This window comes from Carcharodon carcharias, chromosome 18 (genome assembly GCF_017639515.1).
Source record: "Carcharodon carcharias isolate sCarCar2 chromosome 18, sCarCar2.pri, whole genome shotgun sequence".
Taxonomy (NCBI): domain Eukaryota; kingdom Metazoa; phylum Chordata; class Chondrichthyes; order Lamniformes; family Lamnidae; genus Carcharodon; species Carcharodon carcharias.
Window position 1 is genome coordinate 69,978,641 of NC_054484.1, and position 20,718 is coordinate 69,999,358.

The window sequence follows — 20,718 nt, forward strand, 5'->3', positions numbered from 1 at the left end:
ACCAGTCCAGTCACAATACCACCGCCACCCCGTAAAAGTGTGCAAGAATATATAACACCAATTTGGTATTGATAGTGGATATTTGTTTACACCATGATAAAACACAGTTTCTTAGGTGTATTTATATGATTATGGATCCTGTTGAATCAAACAAAAGTTATTTTTTTGCCGGTACCCATTTTTACAATTGTTTATCAGACATTCAGTTGAGTAATTTCTCATTGATTATGTCTCTAGTCCCTGATTTACCATATTCTTCCAATAGGATAAAAATAAGGTACCCACAACTGCATGTGAGGCATATAGGGACCGCTGTTGATTGGGAGGTCCTTGGGCTGATTATAGAAGAAAAGTTGGAGATTCAGCTTGAGCAGCTTGAAATGTACAAGATGTCCACAGCTGACAAGACAGTGAAGGACTGGGTACTCACATTGACAGAATTTGGTGGTTGATTCATTATTAACCCTATCCTTAGTTCCCTTGGTCACACCCTACAATTTCCCTAAATGAGATAATCCCTTTCATATCGCACATTTAAGTGCACCACTTGATGTGTAACCCGAGCCACAAATCCATCACATACTGTTTCCTTGGCTTGAGTATTTTATGTTTGAGAATCTTGTAAAACCTAAACAGTTATTGATTCACATACCCATTCTGGGTGACAAACTTCACAAGGATACATAATCTGATGCCAGCATTGTCACTGCTACACACTCGTACTTACACTCAATTCTTTTGCAAACGTAAGGTAAATGTAATTGCCACAGTGGATCAATGGTAGTTGGTGTGACAATACATAAATTATCCCTGGAGAGATTGCCCTGTTAATAATCTGTTCATCTTTCTTAACTCCTAATCCATATTTATTCAAGCTTCTGGTAGAAAGTAACCTTTACAAACACCTAAACTATAGTGTCAGCTAAACTGTATCCTGACAAGTCAAATCCTAAAGCATAATTAGAATGAACAGATTTTAAGCATTTCAAAAGCTTTACACATAAGGGATTAAACCAAATCATAATTCTACATATATGTATACACAACTAACATATTCAATAGTCCCATCCTTGAGAATGATTAAATTTCTTTGATTTCTCATTTACAATTCAACAAACATTATTTGTACTCCACCAATGACCCCAGTTCACTCCAGGACTAAGCGTAGTCCCTGGCATCCACGTAATGTTGACGGAAAGTTTTATTCTCCATTCTTGGATTAATAATGAACCATCTTGTATAATCACAGTTTGCCTTCTGACTCCATCGGCAAAGATGCAATGCTGTACTCGAACTTGTTCACCATAATAGTTTCCAAATATAAGTCCAAGTGCAATCATTAATCATAGTGTCAGCATCATGAAGATGTCTTTATATCTGTAAATTAAGCATTGTATTTAGATTATTTATCAGACAATTTCTGACCACTCACCACTAAACTGGTTAATGTGATGCCTCTTCATGCTTTTGTTTCTTTTTCCCCAGTGGATTGTAAAAGATGACAGCTTGCCTTCCTGTCCCACCACCCAATTAATGCCCACTTAATAGCTTTATCCTGCCACCGCTAATATTAACTCAGTGGTGGTGGGGTCTCACCATGCAGGCAGCATGACAAGCAAACCTGGCATGTTCGCTTGTGGGGTTCCAGGAAGGGTCACTTGTTGTCAGGTACTCAGTGCCTGACCAAGGGACCCAACACTGAGAAAGGAGGCCTGCTGAGAGCTAATATCCTGCCCTTGCTCCCATCTCCCCTCCCCTGACCCCACCCTGCAAACCCTCTCCAGCCATCACCCACCTCTGGCGTGGGATCAAGCAACAACCCTAGGCTTTAAGTGGGTGTCATACTGGCAGTTGCCACTGCCTCCATGGTGGCACTGCCATTCAGTAGAGTTGCTGGCCTCTGATTGGTCAGTAGCTCTGTGGGTGGGACTTCTATTCTTGGGGTCCTTGATCCTGGGTGAAGGCCTGCAGCTGGCCTGTCAAGTGCCTGTTTGCTACATGCTGTGGCTGGCCTTCCTAGAAAAAGAGTGATGCAGGGCTCTTGCCGGCTCTGAGCTGGTCCATCACCTCCACAAGATTCTGGCCAATATCTTTAAGCAGTAGATATACAAAGGAATAAACCATACAACCATGTTTTTTTTTTTGCTGGTTAGAGAGAGACGTAGCCTTGTCACTGTTCCTTTCCGATCCTGAATCTCAGTACAATTTAAGAAGCTTGGGATCTTTATGGTCTGCTTCTCTTGAATATTGTCATTGATAATTAATTATGACATGACGAGTTTTATTGGGAACAAGAGCCCCCGGAAAGGATGTATTTTCTTCAAAGCAATATAAGTTAACTTGTTTTCCATCCTGTTTTTCCATGGTTCCATTCCTTTAGCCTTGACTACCTATTTTTCAATGTGGCCATGAAATCAAGACATGAATTTGCTACATCCTGTTATTTCTGCAAACACCTAAACTACACTGTTAGATAAACTGTATCATGACAAATCAAACCCTAAAGTATCATGGGAATGAACAACCTTCAATCATCTCATCTGGTAAAAAGAAACTAAAAGCTTCTAAATTAAATTAGATCAAACCTAAGCCTAATTCCATATAAATAAAAGCAAAAACCTGTGGATGCTGGAAACTCAAATCAAAAATAAAAATACCTGGAAAAATTCAGCAGGTCTGACAGCATCTGTGGAGAGGAACACAGTTAACGTTTCGAGTCCGTATGACTCTTCAACAGAACTAAGGAAATTTCACCTCTTTTTTTATTTTTCCTTAGTTCTGTTGAAGAGTCATACAGACTCGAAACATTAACTGTGTTCCTCTCCGCAGATGCTGTCAGACCTGCTGAGTTTTTCCAGGTATTTTTATTTTAGTTCCTAATTCTACATATATTTGTATATCCAACGAGGATATCTTCCACACAATTGGCACAAGGCAGCCATTATAGAGGTTACATGAAATGAGTGAATAGTTTAGTTTTACTTAATTGGTACAACTATTAGAAACAACCACCCAGGCGGTTCAATGAATAAAATGTCAAGTTTGACATTGGTGGTATTGAGATTGTAAATGTAATTCCTGGTCTGTGTGGAGATACTTGTTCTTAGCTAAAGTCCCCATGACTGATCATTATCCAAAATCTAATACTAGAAAATGTACAAATATGATTGAGTGAGAAGAGAATCATCTTCTGCTGTTATGCCCTCCGTAGTTGAATAGCCTAAGACATACTTTTGGGTTTAAATTTGAAGAATATATCCTGTATATTTGTATAGAAATCACTTTTTAATTATGTTGAGTGTTTTTTTGCCATTGTTACCTTCATTTTCCTCTAGGTTTGACTCCTCTCCATCTTGATCTTTCACAGTCCTCTTGCCACTTTTCAACTTTTTTTCAAGAGTATGCAATTGCTCAATTTCCTTGTGAAGTACACTTTTAAGTTCATTATTTTGTTTCAAAAATTCTTTGAATGTATTCAAACTGTTTAAGTGCTTTAAAAGAACAAAAAAAATGAATAATTACACACAGTAAGCTACACAGGCAATAGAGCAAGAGGAAGCTGTATATTTTTACTTAGAAACTATATGCATAACTTAAGTCAAAATATTTTCCAATGGCAACATCAAGATAAGCATATATAAATTTGAGCTGGTGAACTCAAATTTAAATAAAATAATATTACTGTTAACAACTTGGTATTACTAGGATCATTTTTTTTATTCATTCAAGGGATATGGACTTTGCTGGCTAGACCAGCATTTATTGCCCATCTCTAATTGCCCTTGAGAAGGTTGGTGAGCTTTAAAGTTATGAATACGCAATTGTTGTACCTGTAAGTGCAAAGCCTCTTGTTCTTCCACTGTGAAACCTAGCTCCTCCACCCATTCTCGAATCAGTTCTAATTCAGCATTGAAGATCTGGCCAGCATTGATCTCCTCATCTGTAAACTTCAATGCATCCACTTCATCAGTTGCCGTTATCTGAACTCGCCAGTCAGATGATACAATCTATTGATCCAACAACAGAATCTGTCTCAAATTATATATGAAACTACACTTTACCTTGTTCACACTTAATCTTTAGTGTTAGTTATAATGTGAACATGCAGTTCAAAATGACACAAACAGGGGTATAAAAACAAGCTTTATTTGACTTTATAGACAAGTTACCCATGTTTATACATTCTGTCCTCATAAATTAACCCTTTAAGCTGGAGCATCATCCATGTAAATCTGTGCTGCACACCCTCTAAGACCAATGTAATCGAGAAACACAAGAGAACAGTTAAGAAGTAAGCTGATGCTAAAGTATGCTCAGAGTCATCATAATGGATGTTTATAGAACCACTGGCTGAATTCCTTGCAACATTCACCACTCCCTTTGTGCAGCTGGTATATGGCTTTGGCCCAAATGAAATATCCCATGGCAAACTTCAGATTTTGGTAATTTCAGTTGGCTGCTGTTAACCACATGACTGATCAAATGGTCAGTGTTGACCAATTAAGAAGGAAATAAGGGCTGTCTAATTATATACTGGGTCATTTGCAGTGGCACAAAACTTATTAAATGCTTGACTTATGTTTATAATTATAGGATTTATAAATAAAATCATATTTAGAATTGATACATTTGTATTTAGACTATTTTATAAAATTTGATATGCTTATATATAGTTGTATAAATTTCTATAATTACATATTTCTAATTTGTATACAGTATATGTGTCATATATACTCTGCATGTCTCTCATGTGCACCTATTTCTAATAATTTTGCAATCAGTGTCAGAAGCAGAGTCAAACACATTTTCACTTAACTGCAAGAAGTGTGCAACACATTTATTTATTTAGGTTGCATGCACAAATTCATTTCTGTGCTGAGGTATGCAAAGACACAAAATGGATCTATTTACCTGCAACAAGTGGAGCATCCATTGGTTTATTTACTAATTCTTTATCCATGGGCAAAACCAAAGGAGACCATTTTTTAAATTGGCCACTGTTTTTTCCTTCACTTTACAACTCAGATGCTTGAAGCAAAAGAGGTACCGAGGTTGAGCCTTATGGCAGGCATTGGTTTTCTAAGTGCACTTCAAGTAATATTCAGTAATTGCTTAAAAAAAACTTGTTTCACAAAGTATTTATAGTGTGGTTACCTCTTGTATAATTTTGTTGGCTGCTTTTGCTTCAGGGACATGTTGAAATTCCTGTAGAAGTACAAGGATCTTCTTTCTACAGTTATCTAACCATTCGGCAGACACTCTCATTTCGACAGAATGCATCAAGTCATTGCGACATTTAATTATCTGAACATAAACATCAGAATCACATGTCGGTATAAATTAACTTCCGCTGTTACTGCATTCAATATAACACAGCACTCCATATCAATGAGTCCTAGTTGCATAAAGTTCACAATAAATCAGTGAGATTATTATACTTTTAAATCTGAATGAACTTTACTTTAGATTTAAATTTGAGTAACCAGTACTTGAATACTTTAAGAAAAAGAACCTTATATCATAAAATGCACAAGACTTATATTGAGATATTCAAATGCAGATCTTCATTCTACAAGTGTATCAAAAACATAATTGTTAAATGTGGGATGGAGCCCCTTTAAAGAGATGGTGGCCCGGATAGTCAAATGAAGGCAGATTCTAAGCTGCGGAGTAGAATTATATGGGGGAAATCTGGAAGTGAAACGAGTGGATCAGAATCTGTGATCTTAATTCAATTCTACCAAATAACATTAACTTTCAGGTTTCATGTCTCCAACGGTGTGATGTGCACCTGCATGACATAATCTCAGCTGTATGTAAAGGGACAGTGCACAAATAAAAATAGGAGGTTAAAACAAAAGTAAACTACTGTAGACACTGGAAATCTGAAATACAGTCACAGAGGCTTACAGCACAGAAAAAGGCCCTTTGGCCCATCAATTCTGTGCCAGTCAAACAAGTACCTAATTATTCTAATCCTATTTTCCAGCACTAGGCCCAAAGCCTTGTATGCCATGGCATCACAAGTGCGCAACTTCTTAAATGTTATAAGGGTTTCTGCCTCTACCACCTTTCAGGCAGTGAGTTCCAGATTCCCACCACGCCCGGGTGAAAAAATTCTTCCTCACATCCCCTCTAACCTCCTGCCCCTTACCTTAAATCTATGCCCTCTGTTTAATGATCCCTCCACCAAGGGGAAAAGTTTCTTCCTGTTTACCCTATCTTTACACCTCAATCATGCCCCCCCTCAATCTCCCCTGCTCCAAGGAAAATAACCCCAGTCTATCCAATCTCTTCTCATAATTAAAACTCTCCAGCCCAGGCAACATCCTGGTAAATCTCCTCTGCACTCTCTCCAGTGCAATCAAATCCTTCCTATAATGCGGATTCCAGAACTGCATGTAATACTCTAGCTGTGGCCTAACCAGTGTTTTATACAGTTCCAGCATAACCTCCCTGCTCTTATATTCTATGCCTCAGCTAATAAAGGCAAGTACCTCATATGCCTTCTTAACCACCTTATCTACCTGTCCCGCTACGTTAAGGGGCCAGTGGACATGCACACCAAGGTCCCTCTGATTCTCGGTACTTCCCAGGGTCCTACCATTCATCATGTATTCCCGTGCCTTGTTTGTCCCACCCAAATGCATCACCTCACACTTATCCGGATTAAATTCCATTTGCCACTGATCAGCCCATCTATATCCTTCTGTAATCTAAGGCTATCCTCCTCATTATTTACCACCCCACCAATTTTTGTGTTATCTGCAAACTTACTGATCAACCCTCCTACAGTCAAGTCTAAATCGTTTATATATACCACAAACAGCAAGGGACCCAACACCAAACCCTGTGGAACCCCACTGGACACAGGCATCCAGTCACAAAAACACCCCTTGACCATCACCCTCTGCTTCCTGCCACTCAGCCAATTCTGGATCCAATTTGCCAAATTGCCTTGGATCCCATGGGCTTTTACCTTTGTTATCAATCTCCCATGCGGGACCTTATCAAAAGCCTTGATGAAGTCCAGGTAGACTACGTCAAATGCATTGCTCTCATCTACGCACCTGGTCACCTCTTCAAAAAAACTCAATCAAATTGGTCAGACATGACCTCCCCTTAACAAAACCGTTCTGCCTGTCCTTGATTAATCCCTGTCCCTCCAAGTGTAGATTAATTCTGTCCCTCAGAATTGCTTCCAATAGTTTCCCCACCACTGAGGTTAGACTGACTGGCCTGTAGTTCCCTAATTTATTCCTTCCTCCCTTCTTGAATAATGGCTGTCCTCCAGCTCTCTGGCACCTCTCCTGTGGCCAGAGAGGTATTGAAAATTATTGCCAGTGCCCTTGCCTCACTCAACAGCCTGGGATACATTTCATCCTGGCCAGGAGATTTAACTACTTTTAAGCTTGCCAGACCACTTAGAACCTCCTCCTTTTCTATGCTAATTTATTTCATTATATCACAGCCCTTCTGCCTGATTTCCATACCCACGTTGTCCCTCTCCCTTGTGAACACCAACACAAAATATTCATTTCACATCCTACCTACGTCTTCCAGCTCCACACACAAATTGCCATTATGGTCCTTAATGGGCCGTACTCTTTCCCTAGTTATCCTCTTACTCTTAATGTACTTGTAAAATAACTTTGGATTTTCCTTTTTTTACCTGCCAATGTTTTTTCATGCCCCCTTTTTGCTCTCTTAATTTCCTTTTTAATTTCCCCCCTACATTTCCTATACTCCTCTAGGACTTCCACTGTTTTGAGCCCTCAGTATCTGCCATAAGCCTCCCTTTTTCTCTTTATCCAATCCTGTATATCCCTCAACATCCAAGGTTCCCTGGATTTGTTGGTCCCATCCTTTATCTTTACTGGAATATGTTGGCCCTGTACTCTCCCTATTCCCTTCCTGAATGAGTCCCACTGCTCTGACGCAGATTTACCTAAAAGTATGCTTTGCCTAAAAGTTTTTTACCTAAAATGCTTTACCTATAAGAACAGAAAACACTGGAAATTCTTAGCAGGTCAGGCAGCATCCCTAAAGAGTGAAACAGAATTACCATTTCAGGTTAATGACCTTGCATCAGAACTGCAATAAACTAAAGATGTAAAGAAAAACATAAAATGCTGGAAAAACTCAGCAGGTCAAGCAGGATCTGTGGACAGAAATAGAGTTAATGTTTCAGGTTGAGTGATCTTTCATCAAAACTGAAGAAAATATAGAAATGAAAGAGTTTTTAAGTCGGTGGAAGGGGGGAGGGGGCAGGAAGAACAAAAAGGAAGCTCTGTGTTAGGGTGGAGGGCAGGGAAGATTAAATAAAAGATTTCATGAAGCAACAGCCAAAGAGAGTGGTGATAAGTATGGTAAAGAAACAAAAATTGTGTCCAAATGAAGCGCGAATAGCTACATAAAAACCATTTGAATGCAACATAAAGGTTAGAGCATGCTGCTAATAATGCCAAGGCCACAGGTTCGATCCCCGTTCTGGCCACAAGACTTACCTGTGTTGAAGCATGCTTGCTGCTGATTCCATTCAGTTGCAGTCTGTCACACTGTGTTGGGTGGGGTGTGTGGTGTGTGTGTGTGTGTGCGTGCAATGGGCAGTGGTGGCATAGTGGTATTGCCACTGAACTCATAATCCACAGACCCAGTGTAATGCCCTGGAGACCCAATGGTGAAATTTGAATCTAATGAAAATCTGGAATTAAATTTCTAATAAAGGGATAAAGAAAGAAACGACACAGGACCAACACAAGGAAAAAAGGTAGAGGTTATAATCTAAAGTTGTTGAGCCCTATGATAAAATCAATATACAGCAGGTGCTGGAAATCAGAAATAAAAACAGAAAATGTTGGAAAAACTCAGCAGATCTGGCAGCTTCTGTGACAAGAGTTTTTGCAGCATTTTCTGTATTTGTTATTTTGTCAAACACTATGTTGTGTCCAGAAGGCTGTAGAGCACAGAGTTGAAAGATAAGGTGCTGTTCCTCGAGCTTGCATTGAAATTAAAGATGTAAAAGTGTGTTCAAAGGCAGGGAAAAGGGTGGGGTCAAGAACAAAAGGGAAGGCCAATGATAGAGTGGAATATAAAAGAGATTAAATGACAAAAAGGATGATGGTGCAAGGCAAACAGAGATAGTAATGAAGTAAAATAAAAAAAAATGGTCAAGAGAAAGTGTAAATGGGAAATAACAGAATCATCGCCAGCAGCTGCCATCTGAAAAAATGGGAGCAGAGATTATGATCTAAAATTGTTTAATTTAATATTGAGTCCAGAAGGCTGCAAAGTTGAGGTGCTATTCCTCAAGTTTATGTTGAGTTTCATTAGAACAGTCTGGGAGGCTGAGTACAGAGAGATCAGCCTGGGAGTGGGGTGGAGAATTAAAATGGCAGATGACTGGAAGCTCATGAAAGTGTTCCACAAAGTGGTCGATATAGAGGAGACCACATCATGAGCAATGAGTACAGTATACTAAAGATCTAGAAAAAGCACAGGAGTGTTTGGGACCCTGAATAGTGGGAAGGGAGGAGGTAAAAGGGCAGGTGTTACATCTTTACATTGGAAGGTGCTGTGGAAAGGGGAGGGGTTGTTGGGGGTAATTGAGGAGTAGGCCAGGGTGTTATGGAAGAAACATCTCTGCTTGATTCTAAAATGGGATGTGAGGGGAAGATGTATTTGATGGTGGCATCATGCTAGAGATGGTAGAAGTATTGGAAGATGATCCATTGAATGAGGAGGCTAATGGAACAAGCAGAACCCTTTGTGGGTCTGGGTGAGAGGGGGAGGGGTGAGAGCATAAGTAGAGGAAATGGAACAAAAATAGTAGCGAGCCCTGTCAACCACGGTGGAAGGGAATCCTTGGTTGAGGAAAAAGCAAGAAGCACTGGTATGGAAGATGACCTTGTCAGAACAAATCACAGAATCATAGAATGTTTATAGCACAGAAGGAGGCATTCAGCCTGTTGTATCTGTGCCCCAGAATCAGAAGAACTGGGAGAATGGAAGTGAGTCCTGGAAGGATCCAGAGCAACAAAGGTTTTGGCTCTTTCGCATCATGACCACCAGGTTTAACAGGGAGCAGATCATCTTCTAGTATCTGCCAGGACCAGTCAATGCAACTTCAGCCTGTGGAAGCACTGCTCTTCTGAGAGATCACAGAAGTTGAACCTCTGTCTATAAAAACTCCGATGTGGATTTAAAAAAAATATTTTTTTTTCACAGGATGTGGATTTCACTGGCTAGGCCAACATTTATTGCCCATCCCTAATTGCCCTTGAGAAGGTGGTGGTGAGTTGCCTTCTTGAACCGCTGCAGTCCATGTGGTGTAGGTATACCCACAGCACTGTTAGGAAGGGATTTTCAGGATTTTTGACCCAGGGAGTGATGGAACAGTGATATATTTCCAAGTCAGAATGGTGTGTGGCTTGGAAGGCATCTTGCAGGTGGTGGTGTTCCCATGTGTCTGCTGCCCTTGTCATTCTAGGTGGTAGAGGTTGGGGGTTTGGAAGGTGTTATCGAAGAAGCCTTGCCTTCTGTGGCCTTAGTCCCTCCTTCTGAACACATATTAATTGATCATATCATGTTATTGCTGCCTTGGACAGGAATGGTTTTCCTCTTCTGATGTGCTGTCAAATGCATCCATAATGATCTTGTCATATGGAGAGCCTCCAAGGTGGAAAAAAGTTGCATCCAAATAAGTCCTCTGTGCCAATTAAATGTTTGCCAGCAGGAACTGAGACAGCAACTGTTTAAATGGGACAATGACCAAATCAAATATCTACCTAAACAGCTGCTCAAGCTAGACTCAGTTTCAGTGGTCAGTTTCCCAAGCTCCAGGAAACTTGTGCTGCACAAGTTAAATTTGGAGTTGGTAAAATAAATTTGCAAAAGCCTCATTAACATTTCCTAAGGACATTAATTGAGTCAGTAATTCCCCGACTTCAGTGAGTAAGGTTCTTACTGGCTCCAAACACATCTCCATTAAAACTGGAAGTGGATGAGTTACAGCTGAGTTGTATTCTGACTGAAAAATCTAAAATTTAGTTGCTGGGTAATGTAGCAGAGATGTTTGGGTTCAAATTCATGGGACGTTAAAAGCAGAATATCAAGTGGACAAGGCCACAAAGAAAGCTAATGGAATGCTGTGTTTTATGGCAAGAGGTATAACATATAGAATTCAAGAAATTCTTTTACTCATTCATGGGATGTGGACTTCGCTGGCTAGGCCAGCATTTATTGCCCATCCCTAATTGCCCATGAGAAGGTGATGGTGAGCTGCTTTCTTGACCTGCTGCAGTCCATGTGGTGTAAGTACCAGGATTTTGACCCAGCGACAAAGAAGGAACGGTGATATATTTCCATGTCAGGATGCTGAGTGACTTGGAGGGTAATTCTAGGTGCTGGTGTTCTCATGCATTTACTGTTCTTGTCCTTCTAGATGGTGGTGGTCATGGGATTGGAAGGTGCTGTCTAAGGAGCATTGGTGAATTTATGCAGTGCATCTTGTAGAGCTGCACTGCTGCCATTTTGCGTCGGTAATGGAGGGAGTGAATGTTCAGGAATGGGGTGTCAATCAAGAGGGCTGCTTAGTTTTGGATGGTGTCGAGCTTCTTGAGTGTTATTGAAGCTGCACTCATCCAGACAAGTGAGGAGTATTCCATCAACCTGCTGACTTGTGCTATGGATGGTGAACAGGCTATGGGGAGTCAGGAGTTGAGTTACTTGCTGCAGGATTCCTAGCCTCTGATCTGCTCTTGTAGCCACAGTATTTATATGCTGGTCCAGTTCAGTTTCTGGTCAATGCCAACCACCAGGATGTTGATAATAGGGGATTCAGCTACGTAATACTATTGAACATCAAGGGGCAATGGTTAGATTCTCTCTCTTATTGGAGATGGTAATTGCCTGGCACATGTATGGCTTAAATGTTACTTGCCACTTGTCAGCCCAAGCCTGAATATTGTCCAGGTCTTGCTGCATTTGCACATGGACTGCTTCAGTATCTGAGGAGTCGTGAATGGTGCTGAGCATTTCACAATCATCAGTGAACTTCTGACCTTAAGGTGGAAGGGAGGTCATTGATGATCAAGGGCACTACCCTGAGTAACTTCTGCAGTGATGTCCTGGAACTGAGACGATTGACCTCCAACAACCACAGCCATCTTCCTTTGTGCTAGGTATGACTCCAACCAGTGGACAGTTTTCCCCTGATTTCCATTGACTCCAGTTTTGTTAGGGCTCCTTGATGCCACACTCTGTCAAATGCTGCCTTGATGTCAAGGGCAGGCACTCTCTCCTCACCTTGGGAGTTCAGCTCTTTTGTCCATGTTTGAACCAAGGCTGTAATGAGGTCAGGAGCTGAGTGATTCTGACTGAACCCAAAGTGAGGGTCAGTGAGCAGGTTATTTCTAAGCAAGTGCCACTTGATAACACTGTTGTTGACCCCTCACATCACTTTACTGATGATTGAGAGCAGGCTGATGGGGCGATAATTGGCTGGATAGGATTTGTCCTGTTTTTGTGGATGGGACATACCTGGGCAATTTTCCGCATTTCCAGGTAGATGCCAGTGATGTAGCTGTACTGGAACAGCTTGGCTAGGGGCTCAGCAAGTTCTGGAGCACAAGTCTTCAGTACTATTGCCAGAATATTGTCAGGGCCCATAGCTTTTGCAATATCCAATGCCTTCAGCCATTTCCGATATCACGTGGAGTGAATCAAATTGGCTGAAGACTGGTATCTGTGATGCTGGGGACCTCTGGAGGAGGCCAAGATGGGTCATCTACCGAGGAGCCTCAGCCCCTGCAACTGTCCAACAGTTATGAGGACCTTGCAAGCTGTGTGGATGAGAGCAGGGACTGCGGGGAGAATGAGAGAACTGACCATGACACCGTGGTACAGGGAGCCATTCAAGTGGGGGTAGGAAATAGGAACGTAGTAGTGGTAGAGGACAGTATAATTAGGGGGATAGATACTGTTATTTTCAGCCATGAGCTTGAGTCCTGAGGCTGTGTTGCCTGCCTGGTGCCGGGGTTAAGGACATCTCCTCAGGGCTGGAGAGGAACTTGGAGTGGGAGGGGAGGAATCCAGTTGTTGTTGTCCACATTGGTACCAATGACATTGATAAGACTAGAAAGGAGGTGCTGAAGGAATTTGAATAGTTAGGAGTTAAATTAAGAAGCAGAACCTCCAAAGTAATAATCTCGGGATTACTACCTGAGCCATGGGAAAACTGGCACAGGGTAAATAAAGTCAAGGAGTTAAATGCGTGTCTCAGAGATTGATGTGGGAGGAATGGGTTCATGGGGCACTGACACCAGTACTGGGGTAGAAAGGAGCTGTTCCAGTGGGACAGGCTTCACTTGAGCCTTGCTGGGACCAGTGCCCTAGTGAACTGAATAATTAGGGCTATAGAGAGACCTTTAAACTAAATAGAGTGGTGGTGGGTGGGGGGGAGGTGGTTGGAGGGTTCTGGAGAAGGGATACGTTCGCTTACAAAGCAAAAGGATGTGGCAGCATTGTATTGTAATGACACCCAGAGTGTAACAGGAAGGGAGAGAGTGTACAAACATAAAAAAAGCATCAAAAAGGGTCAAAGGGGGGAAAAATGATAAAAAGACAAAATTAATGGCTCTTTACTTAAATGCATGTAGTATCCGGAATAAAATAAATGAATTAATGACACAAATAGAGGTTAATGGTTATGAACTTATAGCCATTACGGAGATGTGGTTACAAGGAGATCAAAGGTGGGAACTAAATATTCAGGGGTATGTGACTTTTCGAAAGGACAAGCAGGAAGGAAACGGTATTGGGGTAGCTTTGTTAATACGAGATGGAATGAGTACGATAGCAAGAAATTGCCTTGGATTGGAAGGTGTAGAATCCATATGTGTGGAGGTAAAATAACAAGAGAAAGAAGACATTGGTGGGAGTAGTCTATAGGCCCCCTAACAGTAGCTATACTATAGGACAGAGAATAAATCAGGAGATAAAGAGGGCACATAAAAAAGGGAGTACATTAATCATGGGTGACTTTAATCTTCATGTAGATTGTGAAAATCAAATTGGCAGAGGTAGCCACGAGCAAGAATTCATAGGGCATATTCGGGATAGTTTACTAGAACAATATGTTGTGGATTCAACCAGGGATTAGGTTATTTTGGATCTGGTAATGTGCAATGAGGCAGGTTTAATAAATGATCTCTGAGTAAAAGATACCCTAGGAAACAGTGACCATAACATGGTTGAATTTAGCATTCAGTTTAAGAGTGAGCAATTTGGGTTGGAAACAACTGTGCTAAACTTAAATAAGAGTAATTAAAAAGGAATGAGGGCAGAGTTGCCTGGGAAAGGAATTTAGCAGAAAAGACGTTTGATGAACATTAGCAGATGTTTAAGAAAATAGTTCATGACTCACAACAAAGATATATCCCATTGAGGAAGAAGGAATTCTAGGACGGGGATATACCAACCAGGTTAACCAAGAAAGTTAAGGATAGTATCAAATTGAAAGAAAAAAACATGCAATGTGGTGAAGATTAGTGGTAAGCCAGAGGATTGGGAAAGTTTTAAAAACCGACAAAAGGTGACCAAAAAAATAATAAAGAGGGAGAAAATAAACTTTGAGAGTAAACTAGCAAGTAATATAAAAACAGATAGCAGAAGCTTCTTTAAATAAATAAAAAGGAAGAGAGAGGCCAAAGTGAACATAGGCCCCTTAGAGAACAAGGCTGGGGAAATAATAATCAGAACCAGGAAATGGCAGAGGAGTTGAATTTGCATCAGTTTTCATGGTAGAAGATGCTAATAGCATTCCAAAAATACTAAACAATCAAGGGGCAAAAGTGAGGGAGGAAATAAATACAATAACTATCACTGGAGAAAAAGTACTAGGGAAACTAATGGATCCAAAGGCCAATAAGTCCCCTGGACCTGATGGGTTGCATCCTTGATATTAAAGGGAGTAGCTACAGAGATAGTGGTTGCACTGGTAGTAATCTTCCAAGAATCCTTAGATTCTGGAAAAGTCCCAGAAGATTGGAAAACTGCTAAGTTAGCGCCCTTATACAAAAAGGGAGGGAGACAAAAAACAGGTAACTTTAGCCAGTTAGCTTAACATCTATCATTGGAAAAATATTAGAGTCTACTATAAAGGGTGTAATAGCAGAGCATTTAGAAATGCATAATATAATCAAGCAGTGTCAGCATGGCTTCATGAAGGGGAAATCATGCCTGACAAATTTATTAGAATTCTTTGACGAGTTAACAAGCAGGATAGATAAAGGGGAACCAGTAGATGTAATATATTTGGATTTCCAAAAGGCATTTGATAAAGATAAGAGCCCACGATGTTGGGGGTAGTATGTTAGCATGGATAGAGGATTGGCTAACTAATAGAAGACAGAAAGTTGGGATAAGGGGTGCATTTTCAGGATGGCAACCTGTAACTTGTGCAGTGTCACAGGGATCAGTGCTGGGGCCACAATTATTTACAATATATATTAATGACTTAGATGAGGGAAGTGAATGTACAATGACACAAAAATAGATGGGAAGGCAAGTGGTGAGGATGACACAGAGTCTACAGAGGGATTTAGACAGGCTAAGTGAGTGGGCAAAAACTTGGCAGATGGAATATAATGTGGGAAAACATGAAGTTATGCACTTTGGAAGGAAGAATAGAGGAGCTGAATATTATTTAAATGGAGAAAGACTGCAGGAAGCTGCAGAACAGATAGATTTGGGGATCCTTATGCATGAATCACAAAAAGCTAGCATACAAGTTCAGCAGATGATAGGGAAGGCAAATGGAATGTTGGCTTATACTTTAAAGGGAATGGAATAGGCAAGTCTTGCTAAGACTATACAAGGCTCCAGTTAGGCCACATCTAGAATACTGTGAATAGTTTTGGTCCCCTTATCTAAGGGAAGATATACTGGCATTGGAGGCAATCCAGAGAAGGTTTACTAGGTTGATCCCAGGTATGAAGGGATTTTCTTATGAGGAGAGGTTGAGCCTATACTCATTGGAGTATAGAAGAATAAAAGATGACTTTATTGAAACATATAAGATTCTTAGGGGGCTTGACAGGGTGGATGCTGAGAGGTTGTTTCCCCTTGTGGAAGAGTCTAGATCCAGAGGACATAATCGCAGAGTAAGGGGTCGCCCATTTAAGAGAGAGATGGGATGGAATTTTTTCTCTCAGAGGGTAGTGAATCTGTGGAATTCTTTACCGCAGAGGGCTGTAGAGGCTGGGTCATTAAGTATATCCAAGGCTGAGATATACAGATTTTTAATCAGTAAGGGAATCATGGGTTATGGGCAAAAGGTAGGAAAGTGGAGCTGAGGATTATCAAATCAGCCATGATTTCATTGAATGGCAAAGCAGACTTGATGGGCTGAATGGCCTGCTTCTGCTCCTACGTCTTATGGTCACTTTTGGCTGAAGATTGTTGAAAATGCCTCAACCTTTTCATTTGCTCTGATGTGCTGGGCTGGTGGATGTAATGGTGGATTTATATAAAACCTTAATAAGACTACAATTGGAATACTGACTGCAGCTTTGCTATAGAAAGTTCTTTTTTAATTTATTCTTGGGATGTAGGCATTGCTAGTGATGCCAGCATTCCTAATTACCCTTGAGAAAGTGCTGATGAGCTGCCTTCTTGAATCACTGGAATCCATGTGGTGTAGTTACATCCTCAATGCTAATAGGGAGGGCATTCCAGGATACTGACCCAGTGACAGTGAAGGAATGGTGATATAGCTCCAAGTCAGGACGGTGTGTGGCTTGGAAGGAACTTGTAGGTGGAGGTATTCCTGTGCATCTCCTGCCCTTGTCCACCTAGGTGGTAGAGGTCGTGGATTTGGAAGGTGCAGTTGAAGGAGCCTTGGTGATTTGTTGCAATCCATCTTATAACTGGTACACACTGCTGCCACTGTGCATCAGTAGTGGAGGGAGTGAATGTTTTACGTGTTGGATGAGGTGCTGATCAAGCAGGCTGCTTTGTCTTGGATGGTGACACGCTTCTTGAGTTTTGTTGCAACTACACTCATCCAGGCAAGTGCTGAATATTCCATGACACTCCTGATAGTCCTTTGTAGATGGTGGACAGGCTTTGGGGAGTCAGGAGGTGAGTTACAGGTTGCAGAATTTGCAGGCTCTGATCTGCTCTTGTAGCTTGTAGCTCCAGACCTCATTACAACCTTGATTCAAACAAGAGAAAAAAGAACTGAATTCTAGAGATGAGGTGGAAGTGACTGCTCTTGATATCAAGACAGCTTTTGACCGAACGTGGCATCAAGAAACCCTTGTAAAATTGAAGTCAATAAGAATCACTAGAGTCCTAGGCCCAACCACTTTCAGCTGCTTCATCAATGACCTTCCTTCCATCATAAGGTCAGAAGTAGTGTGTTCGCTGTTGATTGCACAGCGTTCAGTTCACAACTGGTCAGATACTGAAGAAGGCTGTACCTGCATGCAGCAAAACCTGGACAGGATTAAGGCTTGGACTGATAAGTGGCAAGTGACATTTGCACCACGAAAGTATTTATATGGCTAATTGAGTTCAGTTTCTAGTAACCTCCAGGGTGTTGATGGTAGGGGATTCAGTGAGGGCAATCGTGTTGAAAGTTAAGGGAAGATGGTTAGATAATTTCTTGTTGGAGATGGTCATTGTCTGGCATTTTTGTGGTGCGAATGTCACTTGCCACCTATCAGTCCAAGCCTGAATCCTGTCCAGGTTTTGCTGCATGCAGGTACAGCCTTCTTCAGTATCTGACCAGTTGTGAACTGAACGCTGTGCAATCAACAGCGAACACACTACTTCTGACCTTATGATGGAAGGAAGGTCATTGATGAAGCAGCTGAAAGCCTAGGACTCTAGTGATTCTTATTGACTTCAATTTTACAAGGGTTTCTTGATGCCAAGTTCGGTCAAAAGCTGTCTTGATATCAAGAGCAGTCACTTCCACCTCATCTCTAGAATTCAGCTCTTTTTTCTCTTGTTTGAACCAAGGTTGTAATGAGGTCTGGAGCTGAGTTGTCCTGGTGGAACCCAAACTGAGCATCAATGAGTAGGTTGGCACTGAATGAGTGCCACTTGATTACACTGTTTACAGCATCTTCCATTCCTTTGCAGATAATTGAGAATAGACTGATGGGGTGTAATTAGCCGGATTGGATTTGTCCTGCTTTTTGTGGACAGGACATTGTCAGGTAAATGCCAGTGTTGTAGCTATACAGGAAAAGCTTGGCTAAGACACACTAAAAAGGATAGAATGCAGATTCACTTTGATACAGCTTATATAAAGAAACATTTGAAAACCTGGGACTGTTTCATTAAAGAGAGAGGAGATTATGGGGTGATATGATAATGGTGTTTAAAATGAGGAAGAAATGGAACAGAGTAGATTGATTCTAGTCATTCAGGGTCTAGTACAAGGGTACATAGATATCAGGCTAAATTTGAGAGATTTAAGATTGAATGCAGGAGAAACTTTTTTTACAAAAAGGTTTGAGAGGCTGCAGAATTACTGATTGAAGTAAAGAACACATCAATATTTAAGATTGAGTTAGATAGGTGGTTGGACAAAAGAGAAATAAAAGGAAATGGGAACAGGGAGGGTGCAGAAGTTGAGGCCTACTGTTCATGTGGTGGATAAAAGACAACACAGACTAGTTGGATCAAATGGCCTGTCCCCTACAGTAATTTCTATGCAAGTATACATCAACACTCTAGTTTCTAGTGATTGTAAGTTACATTTCTGTAGCATCGCTCATATGCAGAAATATTTAGGAGGACAAACTGTGGTGTGAAGGAGGAGGGGAAAAAGAAAAATGGAAAGGTTTAGGATCCAAAAGCACAGTTGAAGCAAAAGGTTTGAAGTGATATTTAGAAGTGGAAAGGAGGTGGCACGGTGGAGGTAACAGGGCGATGTGGTCCAGAGGGAGAAGAATACAAATCCTAATCATCCATATCCAAAATTAAACACACTCACGATACACTAAGATGGCAAATGCAAAACTATCTCACTATATATTTTCTAAAATTATACAGTAATTTTGAGAGTAAATGCATCACTTGGTTGGTATGAAAGGAGATAGTCCGGAAAGAATCCACAATCAATTCTTAGTTTCTGCTGAATCATGTCAGACTGGCAGCCAGGATGCTACAATTGACTCAGTACAGCTGGGTCTGGGGAGCGAGGGAAGGGAGGTAAGCCAGTGTTACTACTCCTGATTGTTTTCCAGTGACAGTAGCCATGAGTGGATAGCAAGTAAGGCTTGGCTGGAAAATGGCCCACAGTCAAATAACCTGCAAAATCTCAATTCAGACCCAAATGATAAATGGCTGAGCAATCAGAAGACTGCCAGCAACCATTAATCCATACTCTTGAATCAGCAGGAGGCTCAGGAGAAGGGGAAAAAGTTAGGCAAAAACAATGCTTTACAAAAAAAAGAGCAGTCACAAAAAAGGATGTGAAGGTCTTTGAGAAGGCGCAGATGAGATTTACCAGAATGATTCCAGGCATGAGGGAATTTATCTACAAGGTTTGGTTAGAGAAGTTGGAGTGGTTCTCCTTGGTGCAAAGGAAGTTGAGGGATGATTTAATAGATGTGTACAAGATTATACAGGCTTATAAAAATTTGACAAAAAAAAGCTATTCCCAGTAGTTGATGGTACAGAGACTAGGGGGACATATATAAGATTTTGGACAAGAGATGCAAGTTTTATTAACATGAATGGTAATAACCTGGAATTCACTGCCTATGAGGGTGGTGGAAGCGGAGACAATCAATAATTTCAAAAAGAAATTGAATGGGCACTTGAGGGAAATAATCTCGCAGGGCTGCTGGGATAGAGCGCGAGAATGGAACATACTATTTGCTCTACAGAGTGCTGGCATGGACTCTGTGGGCTGAATGGCCGTCTGTGCTGTAATGACTTCTACCATATCCACTGCCTCCACAAGAGCCAGTGTTTCAGCAGCTAAAGTACTTTTAGCAACCATTTTAAGCTTTCCAAACTAAGGGGCAACATTTTCCATTTTCACCCAAAAGAAATATTATGACATCAGCTGCACTAGAATATGCATCAGGAAAGTCAGCGTGTGAAGCATCACCAAAAATGACTAGTTTCATGTTCTTTGCATCAACTAAGGGTAGGAACTGGAGTGCGCATTTCTCCAGATTTAATTTTTTAATGTTTCATTTGCCCTTCAAACATTCCCTAAATTAGTAAATCAATCAAACTTCACAGTTGCTGTCTCTTTAAATATAACATTGTACTTCTGTGATGACCTAGCATGGTTAAATAGCAGAGATTGATTGATTTCAAAATACCAATGACATAAATGGATATGCGATAGTGTGAGGAAAAAGGCATTGAAGTGGATGATCAGTCATGAATGGTAGAGCAGGCTTGATGGGCTGAATGGCCTACTCCTGCTCCTATGTTCCTATCTTTCCAATGTTTCTAAGATGATGGTTAGAAAACATTGATGTTGGTTCTCATGATTCATGATATCAGTGGAACATTTAATAAGGCTATTAGCTTATATAATTATATTCCTACAAGAAAAGGTGTTAAAACATTTGGGAAAAGACAAGGAATTGGAATTCAGAAGTTAAGAGTAACCATGGCTGACAAAAATGGAGAAGCAGGCTGATCACTTGTTCCCAATTGCTCCAACGTATGTGTTGGTAT

The 20,718-nt window shown here is 40.8% G+C and overlaps 1 protein-coding gene across 1 annotated transcript in view; it reads right to left on the reverse strand.

Annotated features, from left to right (window-relative positions):
* Window positions 1-590: 590 nt before the first annotated feature.
* Window positions 591-20,718, reverse strand: part of LOC121290919 (uncharacterized protein CXorf38-like) — a 44,212-nt gene continuing 24,084 nt past the window's right edge. Inside the window, exons 4-7 of the mRNA XM_041211967.1 lie at window positions 5,155-5,304; window positions 3,831-4,007; window positions 3,320-3,491; window positions 591-1,377 (exon numbers count right to left, since the gene is read on the reverse strand). Of these exons, the coding sequence (XP_041067901.1) occupies window positions 1,358-1,377; window positions 3,320-3,491; window positions 3,831-4,007; window positions 5,155-5,304 (519 nt within the window). The 3' untranslated portion in view covers window positions 591-1,357. The remainder of the gene's footprint in view (window positions 1,378-3,319; window positions 3,492-3,830; window positions 4,008-5,154; window positions 5,305-20,718) is intronic.